General features: G+C 36.1%; 1 protein-coding gene across 1 annotated transcript; it reads left to right on the top strand.

Annotated features, from left to right (window-relative positions):
* The first annotated feature begins 266 nt into the window (after positions 1-266).
* On the top strand, positions 267-16,599 carry LOC132059290 (callose synthase 5). Its single transcript, XM_059451868.1, has 44 exons — positions 267-314; positions 504-544; positions 2,168-2,532; positions 2,815-2,915; positions 3,380-3,501; positions 3,603-3,699; positions 3,823-3,933; positions 4,033-4,161; positions 4,264-4,356; positions 4,638-4,729; positions 4,865-4,991; positions 5,127-5,264; positions 5,347-5,423; positions 5,528-5,606; positions 5,683-5,808; positions 5,908-6,022; positions 6,154-6,491; positions 7,137-7,189; positions 7,274-7,334; positions 7,424-7,505; positions 7,587-7,636; positions 7,716-7,802; positions 8,547-8,669; positions 8,800-8,895; positions 8,978-9,061; positions 9,132-9,292; positions 9,982-10,105; positions 10,182-10,276; positions 10,395-10,512; positions 10,598-10,749; positions 11,025-11,134; positions 11,249-11,374; positions 11,462-11,530; positions 12,228-12,417; positions 12,531-12,642; positions 12,731-12,850; positions 12,924-13,039; positions 13,126-13,209; positions 13,874-13,986; positions 14,108-14,337; positions 14,529-15,326; positions 15,420-15,470; positions 15,593-15,778; positions 15,999-16,599. The coding sequence occupies exons 3-44, from the start codon at positions 2,304-2,306 to the stop codon at positions 16,227-16,229; spliced, it is 5,796 nt and encodes a 1,931-aa protein (XP_059307851.1). The 5' UTR covers positions 267-314; positions 504-544; positions 2,168-2,303; the 3' UTR covers positions 16,230-16,599.
* The last annotated feature ends 5,996 nt before the right edge of the window (positions 16,600-22,595 follow it).

Below are 22,595 nucleotides of genomic sequence, written 5' to 3'. Positions count from 1 at the left end.
TTATTTGAAGTTAAAAGTCACATGTAATAATTTAAGTCATAAATCGAGAGGACTTTTATGTATTATTACCCACAAAAAACTGAAAATTAAAGTTTTAATACAACTTGGTGTTGATATATAGTTGGCTGAAAATATTACTCACCATCAGTTTAAGAGCTGTAACAGAATCAGCGGAAATAACGGTGGACCGTCCACGTGTCTGTTGAGTGAACTGAATCTCACTTTCTCCTTTGGTTTTAAAACCTTCCCTCCATTCCCTCCTCTCCCACTATCCGGACACTTCTCTCTCTCTTTTCTTTTTTGGCCTCCGCTTGGTACGTTTTTTACTTTACATTAATACGTAATAATTTCACCGCTCAATTTACCATCTCTCTCTCTAGAAATTTCATATCAACGTGTTATATTAAAGCTCAAATTTAAGCTAAAACTAAATTTCATTTGTCTTTGTAGTTTAATTGATTCAGTTTGTTTTTTTGCTCTCCTTCGTGCGTGGTGATTTTCAGGCAGAGGCTTCGCTTCTATTCTTCATTGTCAAGCTTCAACCGTAAGTTTCTATTAATTAATGGATCCGTTTTTCTGTATATAGTATTTACATGATAATGTATGAATGTATGCTCATATATATGTGTGTGTGTGTGTGTGTGTTTATGCATGCATGTATATGTATGTTAAGTTTCGGAAATGAGCCTGTTTATGCGTTGTCTGATCATGATTATGGATTTATGAGAAGGTTAATTATCGTGAACATATATAGCTGTAGAATTAACGTACACACAATATAGCTGGTTCAATTGTAAATTTCTATCGAGAGTACTTTCGGATTTTGTATGAATTAGTTGATCCGTTTTTGTGTGTATACATAGTACATGATAGTGTATGATTTATGAATGTATGTTTGTATATATTTGTGTGTTTATGCATGCATATATATATATATGAATGTATATGTACGTTTATTCCAGAAACGAGTCTCTTTATGTGTCAGAATCATGAAAATGGATTTAGGAGAAAGTTTATGCGTATGTTTGATTATCATGAATATAGATGAAGCATTAAACATATAAGATCTTCATTATACATGTTTTATAAGTACTGTAAATATCAGCCGGTTAAGATTAGTGAATACCTGAATCTACATATCTGATCCTGATTTTGAATGTATAACATGTGTTTATGTGTTTAAATGATGATGAATGTATGTAGTGGCATCATGATTATGAATGTATGATGATTATGTGTCTGTGGATTTACATGGTTTAACTTTTGTGCATCAGTTTTTACGTGAATATTGATGGCTATATATGAGTGAATGTATGATGATTATGTGTGTATGTGGATTTTCATGGTTTAAATTCTGTAAATCAGTTTTTTACGTGTTTGATCGTTAAAAAAAATTGATGGCTACATGAGTGAATGTATATCCTGATGATGATTATGGATGTATCATACGAGATATTTAATTTGAACAGAAATTGAACGTGAATATGAGTGAATGTATGATGATTATGTGTACAGTGTATGTGTATGTGGATTTGCAAGGTTTAACTTTTTTGAATCAGTTAATTTTTTACTTGTTTGATCATGAATATTAATGTCTATATGAGTGAATGTATATTCTGATGATGATAATGGATTTATCATACAACTTATTTTGAACAGAAATTGAACGGAAGAAATTGGAATGGATCGTGAATGTTGTTTATGTGTTTAATGATGAATGTAGTACTGGCAGCATGATTATGTATGATGATTATGTGTCTACGTGGATTTACCTGGTTTAACTTTTGTGAATAAGTTTTTTACGTGATGAATGTATATTCTGATGATGATATTGTATATATCTGTCTGTAAATGCATGATTATGAATATATGATGATTATGTGTCTATATATGTCGATTTACAATGGTTAACTTTCGTGAATCAATTTTTTTTACATGTTTGATCATGGCTTTATGAGAGAATGTATAATATTCTGATGATAATAATGGATGTTATAATTTGAACAGAAATTGATGGCTATATGAGTGAATGTATGATGATTATGCGTATATGTGGATTTTCATCAGTTATTTACGTTTCTGATCGTGATTATTGATAGCTATATGAGTGATCAATGTATATTCTGATGATGACAATGGATGTCTGATACAAGTTATTTTGAAACAGAAATTGAAGGGGAAGAGAGGGAGAAACGAGAAGGAGCTGGAGGAGCTGGAAGAGAGAGCGGTGGTGTCGAAGCCAAAGCTACATTCAGTTAGCTAAGCTACTCGACAACACTGATTAGGAGAGGACAAAACTTACGATGACGAATCCGGCGAGACCGGTGGAGGGAATGGAACCCCAAACACCGGTCGGTGGTGGCGTAGGGCCGTCGTCACTAACTCGACGGCCTTCACGTAGTGCCGCCACTACTACCTTCTCTATGGAGGTGTTTGACAATGAGGTTGTTCCCTCTTCTCTCCAGTCCATTGCACCTATCCTTCGTGTCGCTAGAGAAATCCAAAATGAACGCCCTCGCGTCGCCTATCTATGTATGTCTTCTCCTAAACTCTATATATACATTAATCTAAACTCTTGTATTTCCATAGATTTTGAAGTTAAAAATTTGAGTTCTTTTTTGGAATTTGAATTTATGTTTGCACATGCATTTTATTTGAAATTTTTTTTTTGAAATTTTGGGAGTGGAAGTGAAATTTCTCTCAATTTTGTAACATAAAATTATTTTGAATCAAAATGTGATAAATATCTATGACCCTAGCTAATAAGCAATTTCTCATTTCCCCTATTTTTTGTGTTTGGTTTCGTTGTTATAGGTCGGTTCTATGCGTTTGAGAAGGCGCATAGATTGGACCCTACCTCAGGTGGACGTGGTGTTCGACAATTCAAAACCAATCTCTTCCAACGTTTAGAGCGTGTACGTATGATTTGATTTATTTATTTATTTTTATTTTCCTCTTTATTGTTTTTAAATTAGAATTAATTGAACTTAAGGGAAAAAAATCAAGCTGTTGGAGATTGGGTTATTAGGAGACATTAAACCGGTTCGGTTCAGTTATTTAATAAGTTGCTCAGTTTGATAGGGGAATAATTTATTTAGGGCAGCTAGTTTTCAATGGAATCTGTCACTTAAAGATAGAGAGATGACTTTTTCAGAATGTAAAGGCGGGTGCATGCAAAAAGCCATCTACAAAATGCTTGAAACTGTGCATAATTTGATAGTCAAAACATTGTAGTATTATATTTCCAGAATTTCCCTGGTGTTTTAGGGGTTTATAACGATTAATTACCGGTAGAGCACTGTTGAGTCAATTGTTTAGGTCCTCAGAGTTCCCAATCGTTTAGTATAAGGGTTTAGCTGAAGGAATTGCTTTCATTCAGGACAATGCATCGAGTCTTGCTTCTCGGGTGAAAAAGACTGATGCACGAGAAATTGAGAGCTTTTACAAGCAATACTATGAGCAGTATGTCGTGTCTCTTAACAAGGGAGAACAAGCAGACAGGTAACTGTAACTCTCTTGGTTTCATAAATATGCTCTTTATAAGTGTGTTACTGTGTCTTGGTACTAATTTTTGCAAAGTTTCTTTAATCTTTTGAAAACAGAGCTCAGCTCGGTAAAGCATATCAGACTGCTGGAGTGCTTTTTGAAGTTCTTTGTGCTGTTAACAAGTCTGAAAAAGTTGATGAAGTTGCTCCTGAGGTCAGTTACTAATATTAAAACTTAGGTGCACAATTACGAATGTTCCACTTAAAAGTTCTCAACTTTTCTGGCATTCACTGGAGGATTCTATGCAAGAATTGACTGACATGAATTTTTGAACAGATCATTGCCGCAGCGAATGATGTTCAGGCCAAAAAGGAAATATATGCCCCCTATAATATTCTCCCCCTGGATTCTGCTGGAGCATCCCAGTCCATTATGCAACTTGAAGAGGTACTACATAAACACATACGTAGAGGAAATATAGGCACATGTAGTTTGACATAGTATGTCAAGATCTCTTAGCTTTCCCTTTAAAAAACTACTCACCAGGTTAAAGCAGCCGTTTCTGCTCTCTCGAATACACGTGGTTTGAATTGGCCAGCTTCATTTGAACAACAGAGGCAGAAAACAGGAGAACTGGATGTTCTAGATTGGCTAAGGGCCATGTTTGGGTTTCAGGTAACAGTTTCTAATTCAAAGAATGAGATTATAATTGCTTGAGACTCTACTCAGGTCTTTGTTCAGAATGAGAAATTGTTAACCTATGTGTGCTGTCTGCAGAGGGATAACGTAAGAAACCAGCGGGAGAATTTGAGTTTGCTCCTTGCGAATATTCATATAAGGCTAATCCCCAAGGCTGAGCCACTTAATAAGGCATGTATCACATCTAGCTAACTTATGATATATCTTTTTATCATTATGTTCAATATCTAATATATCCGATGCTCCTAAGATTTCTTATTCATTTTACCTTGGATATAAATGCTTTATATTACTTAATTTTCTTATCAGTCTCCTTCTGAATTGATTAGTCTAGACTCTAGAGTAAATGCATTTTTTTTATTTGTCTGGATTTATTAATAGCAAGAAAGCCAACCTATACAAGAAGTAACAAAATCAAAATCTGTTCTTATAAACTATTGTTTCCCATGTAGCTTGACGATCGAGCTGTGGATGCTCTAATGAACAAGTTGTTCAAAAACTACAAAACATGGTGTAAATACTTGGGGAAAAAACACAGTTTACGGTAAGATATTGGCAGTACATATACTTTCTTTCAAGTGGACATTCTGTCATATGCTTTTGCTCTTTAAGGCTTTTAGAAATGTAAAAACCATAAATATTGAGTACCATTTTCATGAAACAAACTTACTGCATTTAGGCTCCCTCAAAACCAACAAGAAGCGCAACAGAGAAAGATACTTTACATGGGCCTTTACCTTCTAATCTGGGGTGAAGCAGCTAATGTTCGCTTTATGCCAGAGTGTCTATGTTACATCTTCCATAATGTGAGTGGTTCATTAATCTTCTTTTATACCACCACTTCTTGTCTATAGATGTAAAAATTTTACACCTACAGCAACACACATTTGCAGTTGAATCCTTCCTTAAATGCGAAAATAACTTCTACTTTGTGAATTCAGATGGCATATGAACTCCATGGCCTCTTAGCAGGAAATGTCAGCATTGTCACTGGAGAAAATATCAAGCCTTCTTATGGTGGGGATGATGAATCTTTCCTGCGAAAGGTCATTACTCCCATTTATCGTGTGATTGATAAGGTAATATGTCTCGTATATCTGCATTTGCTTCCACTTCAAGTTTCCTTTTTACAGATGTTGTAACGATGATTTTCCCTTCCAGGAAGCCAAAAAAAGCAAAAATGGAAAAGCACCGTACTCAAATTGGTGCAATTATGATGATCTGAATGAGTTTTTCTGGTACTTGTTTAATTAGAACAATAACTTCACTACTGTGACAATAGAAATAACAAAATGACAAATGGTTTCATATGTAATCATTGGATTTGATATACGCTGTTCAGGTCGCAAGATTGCTTTTCTTTAGGTTGGCCAATGCGTGATGATGGAGAGTTCTTCAAATCAACACGCGATACCACCCAAGTATGACTTGTACTTTCATCAAAAGTTTCTGCTTCTATCAGCAAAAGAGTTATTTACCTAATGAATGCTATTACAGGGAAAAGGAGTTGCTAATAGAAAGCCCGGAAAAATGGGAAAATCCTACTTCGTTGAGACCCGGTCATTTTGGCATATCTTCCGAAGCTATGACCGTCTTTGGACCTTTTTTCTCCTGGCTTTGCAGGTGGAAAATTCAAACTGTCAATTTTACTAAATATTGTTTCTCTGTTCCTTATAGCTTACTTGTTTCGTTTTGGGCCATTCTCGGAATGGACTCTTGCAGGCCATGGTCATATTTGCATGGAGTGATATTCCTGTGTTGGATATATTTAAGAAGGATTCTTTGTACAACCTGTCCAGTATTTTCATAACAGCAGCGTTACTACGCTTTCTCCAAAGTACGTAAATCTATGAATTTCTTTGAAATTGCACTAATGTCTCGTAAGATTTTCTACTCTTATTATTTCTATATTACATGTTATTAGTAGCAGTTTAGTAGGAAAATAACCATGCCTTGTTTTTGCATTAGGTATCCTGGACCTTATTCTGAACTTTCCGGGCTATCATAGATGGAAGTTCACAGATGTTCTGAGGAACGTTCTGAAGATAATTGTCAGCCTTGCATGGTCTATCATACTCCCACTATTTTATGTCCAAGAAAGCAATTCAGATCTATTTACGAAGATTCGGAATTCGCTGACATTTCTAGACAAGATGAAGGGCATTCCTCCTTTGTATCTAATGGCCGTGGCTGTATACCTACTACCCAATTTACTTACTGCAGCTTTGTTTATTTTCCCAATGCTCCGTCGATGGATTGAGAACTCGGATTGGCTTGTTGTAAGGTTTCTTCTGTGGTGGTCACAGGTAACAACAAAACACCTTCTGACCAGCGAAAATGCATTTGTTTAATTTCTCATGAACATTTTATTTTCCTGATGTCATTCAAGAAGGCTTACGTGCTATCTGCAGTTAATCAATTTCTTGAGCTGAAAGCAAATTCTTTATTCTTATTCTATCTTCTGTTTCTTCTTTCACCACATCTGGACTTTATTGTGTTTTCCTTTGGTTAACCACCAATAATACATCAGATTTTTTGGTTTTGAGTCCCTATGAATTGTGAAGATCTTCTATATATGAAATAATACATAGTATTTCAAAAGGATTTTAAGATTTATACTGACGGATCCCACGCTTCTCAAAAACGATGGCTGAAAGAACATAAATCCTGGGAAAAGAGGTAGAGCAGTTTAGATATCAAGGGCGCAACTTGAATGAATCTATGAGAAACTTTATATGTTTCGAATTTAGATGAACTTTGCTTGTTTGAATTTCTTTGTACTCTGATCATATGGTTTAGCATTTGCAAAAATAGGATAGAGTTCATCCAGTTATCTATTTCCATAAGGCATAACAGCTCATATATTTTGTCCACTCATACGAGTTATATGTCAATATTTTATTTTCTAAAGCGAGCATTATTTAACTGCCTGCCTGCTTGTTTTTCTGCAGCCAAGAATATATGTTGGGAGGGGAATGCATGAAAGTCAATTTGCGCTAATAAAGTATGTTAACAAGTCTTTTACTTCCAACTTTCTCTTAATTATGTTCGACATTTGCTCTATCGGTTGCTTCACTTCTTGTATCAGGTATACTCTCTTCTGGGTGCTACTTCTTTGTGCAAAATTTGCGTTCAGCTACTTTATTCAGGTAATTGGATGTCTATTCCGTTGCTCTTCTTTGGAATGGGACGTGGTAGTTGTGTTTATCTTCTAATCATGGTACATATGTGTCTTCAGATAAAACCTCTTATAAAACCCACGAAAATGATAATGGACATCACTCGCGTTCAGTATGCTTGGCATGAGTTCTTCCCTGATGGTATATATTCCAAATTTCACTCACTTTTTTCAGATTCTCTATCTCCAAATTGATGCTTATGAATATATCCTATCTGTGCAGCTAGGAGCAACTGGGGGGCTGTGGTTGCCCTGTGGGCACCAGTTGTCATGGTATGCCTTGTCTTTGTTTCATTTTACATGTTTCATGGTTATCTTTTACTAGTAAATAGTTTACTCCAAATTTATACAGGTTTACTTTATGGACGCTCAAATATGGTATGCTATTTTCTCAACTTTGTGTGGTGGTGTTATAGGAGCCTTTGATCGTCTGGGTGAGGTAATGACTTTCAGAATGCATCTTGATTAACATTTATTTTTCTGTCAATTTTTTATATGGTTAATGTCTTGTCACTTGATAATAGATCTTATCTTACTGAAATAAGATCTATTAGTTTAGAGATAACTTGATTATTGCTGCTCATTATGGTGTCTGGGGTAAAGCACTACATAGTAGTGGTGTTCCTTACATCAGGTTAGTGGAGACAGAAATGAGCATAATTGAAAGTGGGTTAACCTTTGTATTGTTTGTTAACCTATTTCTTCAATGTGCTTCTTTTTGTTCGGAAATAATTCCAATTTAAGAAGGTTGTTATAGAGTATTAGGAGCAGTGATCATCAGTAGATTGCAGAAGCATATCTGAAGTGTGTCTTCTTTTGTTTACAGAAAAGAGAATTAGGCCAAACTTAAATGTTTGTGGACAGTGATAAAGGCTGGTTAGGAAGTCAGTGAACTGCATTACTACAATTATAGTTGCAACTAATTATCCATGTATAACTATTTTATAAGTAGTAGTTCCTTTTATGGTAGCATAACTATGTTCCGTCACTCAATTGTTACTAGTGAAATCTGCTGCATCAAAGATCAGGGTTGGTTGAGATATTTTAGGTTAGGAAGCAATTGAAATATGCTTTCCTGAAAAACTATGCTTTCATCTTATTAAATTATCATTTTTAATTTGTTTGAGCTTATTAAATCTATTAACGTATGGTGCTGCTCTTTTTGTTGCTTTCTTTCACACAGATTAGAACTTTAGGCATGTTGAGGTCAAGATTTCAATCTCTGCCTGGTGCATTCAACACTTACTTGGTGCCTAACGACAAAACTGAGAAAAAGAGATTTTCCCTCTCCAAGAGTTTTAATGAGGTTTCTTTTGCAACTCACATTTTCCATCGTATATATGCTTTTTATTCTTCAGATCCATAAAGATAAATAGATTGCCAAAGACTTGGAAAAGTGAAAAATCTTATAAAATATATTCTTTTTGGATGTCTAGGTTTCACCAAGCAAGAGAAGTGAAGCTGCAAAATTCGCTCAGTTATGGAATGAATTTATATGCAGTTTTCGCGAAGAGGATCTTATAAGTGATAGGAAAAGTCCCTTAACTCATCTTTTTTGTTTTCTAGTTGGTTCTTCGTACATTGAGAATTGAACTGTCTGCACATTATTTCAGGGAGATGGACCTATTACTTGTTCCTTATTCCTCAGACCCCAGTCTAAAAGTGATTCAATGGCCACCCTTTTTGCTTGCTAGCAAGGTAAAGACTGTCAGCTGATGCACTTCTGTTTTAATTTCTTCTGCACTGATTGACTGTCTTCCATTTGCAGATTCCAATTGCATTGGACATGGCTTTACAATTTCGTTCCAGAGATGCTGACCTATGGAAGCGCATATGTGCGGATGAATATATGAAGTGTGCCGTCATTGAATGTTATGAATCTTTTAAACTTGTTCTTAATGCCCTGGTTGTCGGAGAAACTGAGAAAAGGTTGCTTACTCAGCTGATTCATAGATCTAAGAATCATTATTGTAGTTTCGTCATCATTCAACTTCATGAACACATGCATCTGAATTCAAATATATTCTTGAATATACATCAGGATCATTTGGAACTTGTTTCTTTGCTCTCTGCTACCCCCTTCTTTTGTTCATTTAGCCAGAAAACGCTTTCTCCAGCTGTAGTATGCCGTAATGCTTGGCTTTCCGGTACAGTGATATTGTTTGTTGAATCACCTTAGGTTTAGCTCACTGGTGCTTTTGTTTCATAAGAATGATCTTTTTTATACATTTTTCGCTTCTTTTAAGTCCTTGAATTGGGTAATCAGAGTTCTAGTTCTTGTCGTTTTTTTAATTCTCTTTTTATGCAGTAAACTGTCTGGTTTAACCTGTGTTGTTTGTCTTTTGAAAAATAAGTTGCATTCTCTCTAATCTTTACTTCTCTCCTACCTGCTCTCCCATTTAATCTTTCTGTCGAACCATTATTTTGGTACCTCTGTGGAAGCACATATCTGTGACCTTGTATAATGTGGTGATGCAACATATCTACATGTAGTTTGTGACCTTCATGCATCATTTCAACTGTTTAATGTGGTCCTTCCTATTTCTGCATCAAATGACATCTTAATACTTCTTCATTACTAGCATATATTCTTAATCCTGTCTAATTTGTGTGTCTAGGATCATAGGAATCATTATAAAAGAAGTTGAAAACAGCATTTCAAAGAACACGTTCCTTGCGAATTTCAGAACAGGACCTTTGCAAAACCTTTGTAAGAAATTTGTAGACCTACTTGAGATACTGGTAAGTGATACACTGACTGGTGTCTGTAGCAGTGAAACTTCATATGCTGGATATTTCACTTTCTTTCTTGTTGCAGAGAGATGGTGATCCATCTAAAAGGAACAGCGTTGTCATAGCACTGCAGGATATGTTAGAAATAGTGACCCGTGACATGATGGTGAATGAAATCGGGTTAGTGAATTCTGCGCCATTTTAGGATGAGTTTTTTAGATAATATAAATGCTTAGAATTGCTGTTATATAAGATATTCAATTTGATTTTTTGTACTGGTCTTGTATAATTGTTTCAGGGAACTAGTAGAACTTGGTCATAATGGAAGGGATTCTGGGAAACAACTGTTTGCTAATACTGACTCAAGAACAGCTATTGCATTCCCTCCTCCAGTAACAGCACAGTGGGAAGAACAGGTCATTTGATATGTGTATGATCATATGATTTGTCTTCAATTAATGGATAAACAGAAAAAGAAACATCATATTGATTTTTTCTCAGATTCGGCGTCTGTATCTTCTCTTAACTGTAAGAGAATCAGCAGTTGAAGTTCCCACAAACCTTGAAGCACGTCGAAGGGTTCACTTTTTCACAAATTCATTGTTCATGGAAATGCCACGTGCACCTCGAGTGCGCAAAATGCTTTCATTCAGGTGCTGCTCATAATCCACTTTGGCGTACATCGTCAAGTTTATGGATAAATTATCTGATGAGTTTGAGCTTTCTCCTTTGAAAATTTGACTTTCCTATGGCATGCAGTAAATATTTAGATTTCTAGTCAGGCAATAATCAAATTATATGAAGTTAATTAGTAATGTTGCATTATTATAGTCATGAAAACACACTATTAGTATGTAAATAGCTGCAGATCGATCCATTGTACTATCATCCACACTTCAGTTTTGCAATTATATTTCTTCATATGCAGTGTCATGACCCCATACTACAGTGAGGAAACTGTCTACTCAAAAGGTGATCTTGAGATGGAAAATGAAGACGGTGTATCAATCATTTACTACCTCCAAAAGATTTATCCAGGTTTCATTCTATTATCAACTACTTGAAAATGAACTTCCTTTCAGTATGATGTTCCTCTTCCTATTTTATTGGTGTATTTTCTTGTCTATTTGACACCACTTTATTTCCTTCTAGATGAATGGAATAACTTCATGGAACGTCTTGGGTGTAAAAAGGAATCAGAGGTCTGGGAAAATGAAGAAAACATCTTGCAGCTCCGTCATTGGGCCTCATTAAGGGGACAGACTCTCTGCAGAACAGGCACCTTAAAATACTTTTTCTTGTCATATTCTTTTGAACTTAACAGTTTCCTATCGATTGTTTATTGTTATTGTTTATTCTTTTCAGTAAGAGGAATGATGTACTACAGGAGGGCCTTGAAGCTTCAAGCGTTTCTTGACATGGCTTCTGAAGGAGGTAAACCATAATATTTTTAAAGCCATTTTCCTGTGAAGAGATTTTATCTTTGGGCTAAGAACCTTGACAGTTCTTGTAATAAAAGAAATAATGAGCTACATCTGCTGAATATTCTTTATTAAGAAATAATTGCTATCTGCTCTAAGTTTTTTCCCTTGCATATGATATGTGCTTGACATAATTGGCAGCTGAAGTTTATTCAGGCAAGCTATGGTCTACAAGTAGCCATCTGAATCAACAACAGGATCCACATAAGTGATATGTACATGTATTTGCCTTCTGATACATCTGTGGTCTGAGAGCTTTTGAGTTCTTATGGATTTAAGGTTCCTTTTAGGTGTAAAAACTCTATATACTTTTCATGCAAACACTAAAAGTTTCCCAGTTCTGTACTAGTTTTACATGTCAAGTATCATGTAGTTTATCATACCAGAATTTATTATGGTGGTTGGTTCTGTTGCATGGTAACGGGAGCTATCAATGAATGAATGGAAAAGAACTGTTTCTACTTATGTTATGTTTAAGAGATTATAGCGAGTTATATTATGCAACATGAAGAGAACACGTACACTGTTAAACAACCGACATTTTTTTGCTGCTTAGTCTGTTTTACCAATATGTCGCCTAAGGTGCTTAAAATAGGGTACCAAGTGCTTTCCTTTCTGGTAGAACACTACATTTGACTATTTTTTTGCAGAGATTCTCGAAGGATACAAAGCTGTTACAGTACCATCCGAGGAGGATAAGAAAAGCCAAAGATCATTGTATGCTCAATTAGAAGCTGTGGCTGACATGAAATTCACTTATGTCGCCACCTGCCAGAATTATGGAATTCAAAAGCGAAGTGGAGATCGGCATGCAACTGACATTCTGAACTTGATGGTCAAGTAAGTTTCTATTTTTCCAAATAAACAAGGAAAAACTAAAAGAATTTGTATTCTCCTATACTTTAATATTCTTAGAATACTGTTGAAAATTTCTTTCTCCTTTACCTGTGCAGCAACCCCTCTCTCCGTGTAGCATATATTGATGAAGTCGAAGAACGGGAAGGTGGAAAAACTCAGAAAGTGTATTATTCAGTGTTGGTGAAAGCAGTTGATAATCTTGATCAGGTTATCAGTGTTCTTGTATCTTAAATATTGCCTGTGATTGATTCTTTGTGCTACAAGTCCTGATTCCTTCTATGACCTCTGTTTGAAGGAAATATACCGTATAAAGTTGCCTGGTGCAGCAAAGGTAGGAGAAGGAAAACCTGAAAATCAGAATCATGCAATCATTTTCTCTCGTGGGGAAGCTCTTCAGACCATTGACATGAATCAGGTGAAGTGAGACTGAGTTGAAATAGATAAAGATAAGTAGTCAGAAAATAATAACTTAATGCTTTCTCTTGCAGGACAATTACTTGGAGGAAGCCTTAAAAATGCGTAACCTTCTTGAGGAGTTTAATGAAGATCATGGAGTGCGACCACCTACAATTTTGGGTGTTCGCGAGCATATCTTCACTGGAAGGTTGCATAATAATTTCTTCTAGACCCTTTTTAGTTTCATTAGGTTTTTGACATATCTAATAATGCCTCACATCTTCCAAATTGCAGTGTTTCTTCTTTGGCTTGGTTTATGTCTAATCAAGAGACAAGTTTTGTCACCATTGGTCAGAGAGTTCTTGCAAGGCCCTTGAAGTATGTTCTTCTGTTCCTTAATGCATAAAACTACTGAATGACAGTCCTGTATTTCCATATCAATGCATCATTTTTTGGAAAAACCTTTGTAACGCTATTCAAGAGTTTTTATTTTATTTTTCCTGCATTATTCATCTATGCGGTTGGGTGAAAAGAGGGGGGATGGAGGAGTAGAAGTAAAAGTGGAGCGGTACATATCATTTCCCTTATTTGGTAAAGAAGTAAATAAGGTCAAGTAAAAATGGACAAATTGGAGAATGTTCCCGGTCAGCTTTCTCAATCCATCCAAAACTGGACAGGAAGAGCGCTTTTATCTGTTTTATTTCCGTCCTAATTATAACAAACAACTGGAAGTAATCACCAATATCAAATCAAAAGGGCAAATAAGCCAGTTAGTTTCTCACAACTTCCCCCTTACCCTCTAACCTTCTAAGAACCAAATATAGGTAAGTAACTTTTTCTCTTTCTCCAAGATGGAAATGGGGAGTAGAAAACTAGTATTCTTCTATTAGAAACTAAATCAGGAGAAGTGGGGACTTTCTTTCAGTGGTTTTCTTGCAGTTAAGAGTTCACCTGGTACATCTAAATGATTTACATTTATGCTATATTCTGATTTCTGAATAGACCCTGAGATTTATTTTCTATTATACTTCGATGATTTTAGGGTCCGCTTCCATTATGGACATCCAGATGTATTCGACAGAATTTTCCACATCACTCGCGGTGGAATTAGCAAAGCTTCAAGGGGTATCAATCTCAGTGAGGACATATTTGCAGGTAACTTTTAGAAATACGTCTATTGATGCATTGACAGATCCTTGTGGGATTACACTGGGTATGTTGTTGTTGTTATGCATTGACAGATCACCTTATTGTTTCATAACGTTTGGCTGTATAGGTTTCAATTCAACGTTGCGACGTGGAAATATTACTCACCATGAATACATTCAAGTTGGAAAGGGGAGAGATGTTGGTCTTAACCAAATCTCTCTCTTTGAGGCAAAAGTGGCATGTGGTAATGGAGAGCAGACTCTTAGCCGAGATCTGTACAGATTAGGACATCGCTTTGATTTTTTCCGCATGCTGTCCTGTTATTTCACAACTACTGGATTTTATATCAGCTCAATGGTAAGTCCTATTTAACATTTGGTGTCATTAATATATAAAGTTTAACCTCAGGTGTAATGGACTACATTACTTCAAAAATATAATATATTGCAATTACTTCAATTTCGAAGCGTGTGCGTCAATCACTTTGCTTCCGTGAAATGTCATAAAAGAAGAGATATACCTATGATATCACTTTTTATTCCTTGCAGCTGGTAGTCCTCACAGTTTATGCATTTTTATATGGTAAACTCTACCTCGCACTGAGTGGACTGGAACAGTCCATTGTCAAAGTTGCAAGATCAAAGGGTGACGATGCTCTCAAAGCCGCAATGGCCTCACAGTCTGTCGTTCAACTTGGTTTATTGATGGCCCTGCCCATGGTTATGGAGATTGGACTGGAAAGAGGCTTCAGGACTGCTGCAGGTGACATCATCATCATGAACCTGCAGTTGGCTGCTGTTTTCTTCACTTTCTCTCTTGGAACAAAACTCCACTACTTTGGCCGCACAATTTTACATGGTGGCGCAAAATATAGAGCAACTGGGCGTGGTTTTGTCGTCAGACATGAGAAGTTTGCTGAGAACTACAGGATGTACTCGAGGAGCCATTTCACCAAAGCTCTGGAAATTATGATTTTGCTCATAGCTTATGAAATTTTTGGCGTGGCTGTTACTGATTCTATAGCTTTCTTGCTTCTCAGTGGCTCAATGTGGTTCATGGTGGTTTCATGGCTGTTTGCTCCCTTCCTCTTTAATCCATCAGGATTTGAATGGCAAAAGATAGTTGATGATTGGGAGGATTGGGCCAAGTGGATAAGCAACCATGGAGGCATTGGTGTTCCGGCAACCAAGAGTTGGGAGTCTTGGTGGGATGAAGAGCAAGAGCATCTGCAGTTTTCTGGCCTAATTGGCCGCTTCTGTGAAATTCTGCTTTCTATGCGCTTCTTAATTTTCCAGTATGGAATTGTTTATCAGCTAAATGTGTCCAATAGTGATAAAAGTATCATGGTAAGTACATCTTGAATTTTCAGCTTCAATACAATATATGGCAGTGTAATTGTCATCCCACTTACATGCTAATCCTCGTTTTGATGATCACAGGTTTATGGTTTGTCCTGGTTGGTCATTGTGTTCGTCATGGTCGTTTTGAAGGTCAGTATTGGAACCTCTCTTGCATCTTGAAACCATACTTTAGAAAAAGATTAATTTAAGCTCTCCTCACAGAAGGTTGTCTTTCCATACATAGTTCTGAAACCATACTTTCTATCTGGCAGATTGTGTCCCTGGGCAGGAAGAAGTTCAGTGCTGATTTCCAGCTGATGTTCAGGCTTCTGAAGTTGTTCCTTTTCATTGGCTTCATAGTCACCCTTGTGATGCTGTTCAAATTCTTAAGTCTTACTGTTGGAGATATTTTTGCCAGCTTATTGGCCTTCTTGCCAACTGGATGGGCTCTTCTTTCGGTAACTATTTCATATCTTCAATTTTATCCGTAGAAAGGTTTCAGTGTTTGCAATTTTGCTACTAATTGTCTGTGAGATTGAGGCTACATCAGTGAGCCGTTCTTTTCAATTTTGACAGATTCATTGCATCTGACAAAAACACACTTACCTGCGTTTGACATAGCACACTAAGATAAGTGCGTGTACATATATTCTGAAACATTTTTCATCTGCCCTGCAGATAGCACAGGCATGTAGGCCAGTAGTGAAGGGCATAGGAATGTGGGGATCTGTGAAGGCTCTAGCTAGAGGATACGATTACTTGATGGGGCTCGTGATCTTTGCACCCGTTGCTGTTCTTGCTTGGTTCCCATTTGTCTCTGAGTTCCAGACAAGGCTGCTCTTCAACCAGGCCTTCAGCAGGGGGCTTCAGATTCAACGCATTCTTGCTGGTGGGAAGAAGAACAAGTGAGCTTAGTTATCGTCACACGAGACAATTCTCAATCTTTTTGGCAAAGCAGAAGTATGACTTTTACACCATTGTTCAAAATTCCACATCAAGCCTTCTGCTCCCTGGTCCGGGACATCTTGTAGAATATAAAATTTCTTAGCATATTTATAGTTTCAGAATACTACAGCACAAGATGTACAATCCTTTGTTATAAATACAAATAATTGCTCATGTAACAAGCTTGGCCGCAACTCTATCTCTTTTAGGTCAGATCCAACATTCTAGACAAAAAAGAAAAACAAGTATAAATGCGAGAAATAAAGAAAAGATACACTGTTGGAATAAATGGTCAATATGTATGATCATGAGACCATTAGTTGTTGAAAGAAAAGCGTGCAAACTTTTTCTTTCCATTTTTTTCTCCCACGAGCTAACAAGGAGGGGAAACCACTCTCCCTTCCACCTGACACAATGAAATGGTAACCAAAAAAAAAAGAAAAAATTGTTCCAATAATACAAGCACAACATTATTTTTAGTTGTAACTTATTGTACTAAAGCACAAAAGAAATTAAGATACGAAAAAGGAAGAACTAGCAGATTCTCATTCCATAGCTCACTAATGAAGCTCTTGTTCTTTACATGTATTATCCCTTTCCTCGTGACTTACCCTCTGCCAGACTGCCACCCCCACCCTACCACCCACTACCCCTCACCACCACTCACCCACACCGTACCACCTACTACCCCAACCCACCTCACATCACCCACCCCACCCCCACCCCCACAGTACCACCCGCCACGCAACCCCATCCCACAACCACTCACCCACACCCTACCACCCACTACGCACACCCTCATCCCACAACCACCCACCTCACATTACTCACCCCACCACTCACCACCTACTTATTTTTTAAAGTTCCTATTTAATCCTTTACCTAAGTTTTATTAATATATATAAGAAAAAAGGGTCAAAAATGTCCCTCTGCTTGAGGAAAAAGACAAAAAATATCCTCCATTACAAATTTGAGTAAAAAATATCCCTCTTGTCAATAAAATTTTCAAATATACCCTTACCCTAACGGAAATCCCCAACATAACCCGATTTTATTTTTAAACCCGATCTAACTAAATAAAAAACGCATATGGATTACCCGCTCCTATGCCTAGTGGCTCCAGATGTAGGACTCGGGAACAAGTTGGTTGCATATGGGTTTTTTATATAGTTGGATCGAGTTTAAATGGAGTGGGTTTAAAAATGAAATCGGGTTATTTTGGGAATTTTCGTTAAGACAGGTGTATATTCAAAAACTTTAATGATGGAAGGGGTATTTTTTATCCAAATTTATAATGAAAGATATTTTTAACCTTTTCCCAAAGTAGAGAGGCATTTTTTACTCTTTTCCCTATAGAGAGGCATTTTTTACTCTTTTCCCTATATATAAACTAATTTCTAGTTAAGATTAAGGGTATGTTAGTAAACTTACAAGTGATTATACAGTACCATACAATCAAACCAAACAATACAAATGTTATTAAACCACAACAAACGATACAATCTATACAAATATTGTGTTCATTAATACAGTACAACACCATACTATAACATGTTGTACATTAATGAACCACGGGAAAGAACCATCCAAACGGGGGAGGGATTTGGGCAAAAGAAATAATAAGATAGAACTTATATTACTAATGGGTAATTGATAGAATAAAAGTTAATGAGATATAAGGTTGAAGTGTTAAATCCAAAACTCTTCAACTAACTCCAGCCAACGACCAAGGTCCGCTAGCCTGCAGTACCACTCCCGCAGCACAACACTTATTCCCTTGCCACAGTTCACATCAGTACTCCCTGATAAAAAAAAATTGCTTGTTCCTAAGGAAGGCAAATGGAAACGAACTCTCAGGGCAGTAGCATCCTCCTACGTAGCCTGAGCTTCAGATAAATGTTCCCATTGAACCAACAGTTGAGCTATAACCTTATAAAATAATCCTGCCACCCAAAATCTTAGGTGACAGAGAGCTATATAAGAGTTGTAAATGTTAAGTACAGGAGTCAAGAATTTCATAACAAGGTTTCAATAAGGAAACATGGAAAGTAAGAGCAATAGTTCAGGGGATAAGGGAAGTTTGTAAACTATAGGTCCAATGTTTTGTTGGAAACAAACCTATTAGTAATACAAAGATAAAAGAAATTATCTTTCCTCTCTTTAGTTTTGTGGGTTCTTTTCCTTTATTCATTCTTGTCTTATGTGAAATATATTTTGTCCCACATTGGTGGTGGGAAGAACTTTCTGACTCTTTAAATAGAATTGTGTATTATTAAGTTAGTAAAGAGTTAGCAAAATGGAGTGGTCTCGCACACATGAGAATTGATCTTGCCACAAAATGAGTCGATTTTACCCCCTGATTATGACAACCTTTATTAAAAGTTAATGGTCTTTATTCTCGACCATTACTCAGAGTTATATGGCTATTTATTTTTCTAAACATTAAGAGGCGTTTCTGATTTTAATCGTCTTTATTCTCGACCATTACTCAAAGTTATATGGCTATTTATTTTTCCGAACATTAAGTGGCGTTTATGATCTTCTCCTTTGCTATCCAGAAGTGGTCATCTGCATATATAAACCATTAGAGATTTCTCTTGTCAAGACATCCAAAAAAAAAAAAACTCTATTCTTCTCCGAATAGTTTTCCGGCCAATATTTTGTGCAATCTCTAAATTTCAATCACGAGTGCACGCGTTTGGAAGCTCTTTGTGGAACCTTGGAGAATGATTGGCTACACAATTTGCATCCCTGTCGGGTCGAAATCGCTTTTGTTGACACCGATTTTGTCCGCCTCTTTTCCAAATATTATTTACCAAATAGTTATGCATACTTTACCATAATTATTTGCTTTCTATTATTATTATTACTATTATTATTATTATTAATATTATCATCATCATTATTATTATTATTATTATTATTATTATTAATATTATTATTATTATTAATATTATCTTTATTATTATTACTATTATTATTATTATTATCTTATTATGTTGAAAGCACCTAATATTATAATCGCGATAGTCAAACTTTTAACATTTCTATTTGTCGTCTTGCATAAAACGATCGCATTTATTTTACACAATTAAGCAATAGCATTTACTTACTTTCAAACTTTATCGCGCAACTATATCGTATAGTTTTCACCGCCATGTGATTACTGGTAATTATACTTTGCATTGCATAATTTATTCACTTAAGCATATAATAATGTATGATTTTTTAAAGGATGATAAACCATTTTAAAAGGGCCAGCCCATTTTTTTAGGCCCAGCAACGGACCAGCATCAGCCCAATAATACCATACCCGTTCGCCCCTTTCCATTTCCCCTAAAACAAAAGAAAACAGAAAACCCCTAATCCAGCCGTTTTTTTCATCTCATTTTCTCTTTGAAGCAAAAGCTTCAACGCTGTACATCAATGGCAGGGGACTGCCCTTCCATTTTCGCGAAAGCCTTCAGATCTTGACGTGTTCATTGGCAAGAGGGTGACTCATTTCAGCAGCGTCCTTGTCTGATCCCTTTCTTTTTCAAGCTACGCTCTAATGGTTGTCAGCCATGGCAGAACTTGTTGTTGCCATTTCCAAGCAAGAATCTGGGTCTGTGAGATCCCCTCCTCTCTCCTCTTTAATTTAGTCAACACAAGAAACCAAAATACTTTTAAAATCTCTGGAAAAAAATCAACCTACTGAGATCGAATTTGACTCCAAACAGCTCGTGATTTTTCGTTTTGGAGCCAAAAATTTGAAATCGAAACCCTAGTTTACAGCTATAAATAGGAGCGAGTAGCATTCATTTTGAGAGGAGGTTTTTTGGGGGGGACGGCGAAATCTGATCCTTAAAAAAAAAATATAGAGTTATAGTTTTACAAAAAAAAAAAAAGAGGGCAGAAAAATCAGTCAAGAAATCGCTCCATTTTCATCTGAAACTGGGTTAAGTTAAGTATATTTGGGTTCGTCGCGTTCGATTATAGATCCGAGACCCGAAGCCTCAGTTCGCTGCACTCGAAAGAGGTAAACAATCCTTCTTTTAGTTAGTTTTAATTGCGGTTTAGGTAGCTTGACAGCATTTATGTGTTCATGTATGTTTTGTCGACTTAGTTGATTTAGTTTCAGTTAGTGGCTCAATAGCATCTGTGTATGTTTGTGTTTTAGTTGGTTTAGTTCCCGTTTAGTAGTTAACAGTATTTATGTGTTTATGTCTTAATTTAGTTTAGCTTAGTTTCAGTTTTAGTGGTATTGATATCTTCATATAAGCTCATGATGAATGATTTGTGAAGGGTTAATCAAGTTCACACTAATTGTAAATCTGCGATAAAAGTTAATATATGTTTTCTCGAAGTGCTATTTTTGTTAAGTTCCTACATCTGCTAGCCTTAAGAATCCATGTTGTCAAAACAATCATGAGTCTAAAAGGTTTAATCCATATGTGTTTTCATTCATGTCCAGTCCGTGTACTGCATGCATTACTAGCTCAGCTAAAATGCCTATCGGATGTTATTGAGCTTGCTTTCTCTGTAAAACGAGTGTTAGTTTGGTTCTTATCTATCATCTACACGAAGTGTGATTTTGTTGATTGCAAAGGGTTTCACGCCTGGTAGTCGACATTGTAAGGGGTTGTTGAGTCTAATTATGTCTAACTTTGTCATCCCTACCTTGTGACAGCCCCTATTTGGTCTGAAATGTCCTGTTTGACCCTTGTTTTATTGAAGCGTGATACATGTCTACTGCTTTCATGACTCAAAACTGCTTGCATAGCACCATTAGCAGAAGTAAAAGTTAGAAATGCATATAAGTTTGTTTGGGGTCTGTCTGAACTAAGTTGCATTTTTTTTAAAAACTAAAATGGCATGATTAATAAGACATAACTCTGCCTATGCTCATGAGGATCTCCTATACTGCTGTTTTATTTCCATCACTATGCCTATCCTAGTCTTGTTTAAAGTATATTGTTAGTTAAAATACGAGTAACTATATCTTAGTGGTTAGCCTTTATCCTGCTTGTTTAGGCCATATTTGGATATAGTAGTCAACTGTCTACTTCTAGATCTTGATTTGCCATTAAGCTTCAGTGTGTGTGCAGTTTAGATTCTAGTTTTTCCCTATAATGATTTAAATGAATCTGTTTGAGTGAAAAAGATTCCATAGCCCCATCTCTGATTGACATTACATTTTTTGGTGTTATCCTTTGGTTTAGTGTCCTATCCAACTTATTTTGTAAAATTCTGGTCTCAATATGTTCAAGCATGTTAAGTGTGTTTTGCATATATGTTAATTAGTCATGAGCCCACGTGCTTAGAGACCATGACCCAATGCATTCATGCTGTTCACTCCTGGTTTGTATTAAATCATTATATGCTAAGCTTGGATGGATGTTAACTCTGCAAACATGTTAGATATGACTGTAAGTGTGGTAGTTCCATGTTATTTCATCCATAGTACCCGTGTTAGAGTCTGATATGTCACCTAGTTCTGTTAAATGAAATTTGGTCTGTTGCTCGGCTCCTGCGTAGTTGTAAGTTGGTTACTAATATGCTTAGTTGACTGTGTGTATGGTGGAATATTATCCCCTTCCAGCTGAATAGTCTCATGCCTCTAACACGTCTACATGGTATGTATATAAGTCTGTTTAAGGTTTAGCATGCCTCTGTGTTGGTTTAAGTGTGCCAGATTTTTTTTTTTTTAGTTATAAAAGGGGAACAAATCCTTTAAAATATGACATGTCGTTTTTCTTAAAATTGCACACTTACGCTATGTAAACTTCTGAAAACTGTTACCTATTTCTGAGTGACTAATCCTACCTTAGTTCATTATGTGTTTAGTATAGTTCTTAAATCTTGCCTTGATTGACTATCTGATTAGTTCAGAATGCATAGTTTGTTTTGTCATGTCAAGATATGTAATTAAGTCTGCATCTCAGTAACATATTAATCATGGTTTACGTGTCATATGGGTGTCATGAATCAGTTAATTACTGCATAGTAAAACCCAGATGTAGATGTTTCTCTGTAGGCTATGTCTCGTTTTGGCTTATTTGTAGTTGCATTCCTTCCTTCTTTCTTCTTTCCTTCACTGTTCTTTTGTGGTGTTTGAAATGAGGAAAAGATATACCAGGTATATAGAATATATTCATTTCATATATGCTTCAGTGCATATATTAGATTGTATATTATGTATACCTAGAAAGAGAGTCGATGTGTGTACTGTTCGAGTGAGGTTTTGGGTGTGTATATTCCTTATTCCTAAAGAATATTAATTTGGGCCATTTCTCTTTGTTGCTGTTGGTGTATTGCCGCAATTGGGCCTGCCAGTTTTGTTTTATAGTT

This window comes from Lycium ferocissimum, chromosome 6, assembly GCF_029784015.1.
Source record: "Lycium ferocissimum isolate CSIRO_LF1 chromosome 6, AGI_CSIRO_Lferr_CH_V1, whole genome shotgun sequence".
Classification (NCBI taxonomy): Eukaryota; Viridiplantae; Streptophyta; class Magnoliopsida; order Solanales; family Solanaceae; genus Lycium; species Lycium ferocissimum.
Note: the sequence above shows the minus strand (reverse complement) of the source record. Positions and strands in the feature narration are given on the sequence as shown.

Excerpts from the sequence above, each read along its gene's own strand:
- LOC132059290 (XM_059451868.1), top strand. The coding sequence starts at position 2,304 with ATGACGAATCCGGCGAGACCGGTGGAGGGAATGGAACCCCAAACACCG. Across the intron at positions 15,471-15,592 it reads TCGTCATGGTCGTTTTGAAG|ATTGTGTCCCTGGGCAGGAA; the intron begins GTCAGTATTGGA and ends TCTATCTGGCAG. Across the intron at positions 15,779-15,998 it reads CTGGATGGGCTCTTCTTTCG|ATAGCACAGGCATGTAGGCC; the intron begins GTAACTATTTCA and ends TCTGCCCTGCAG.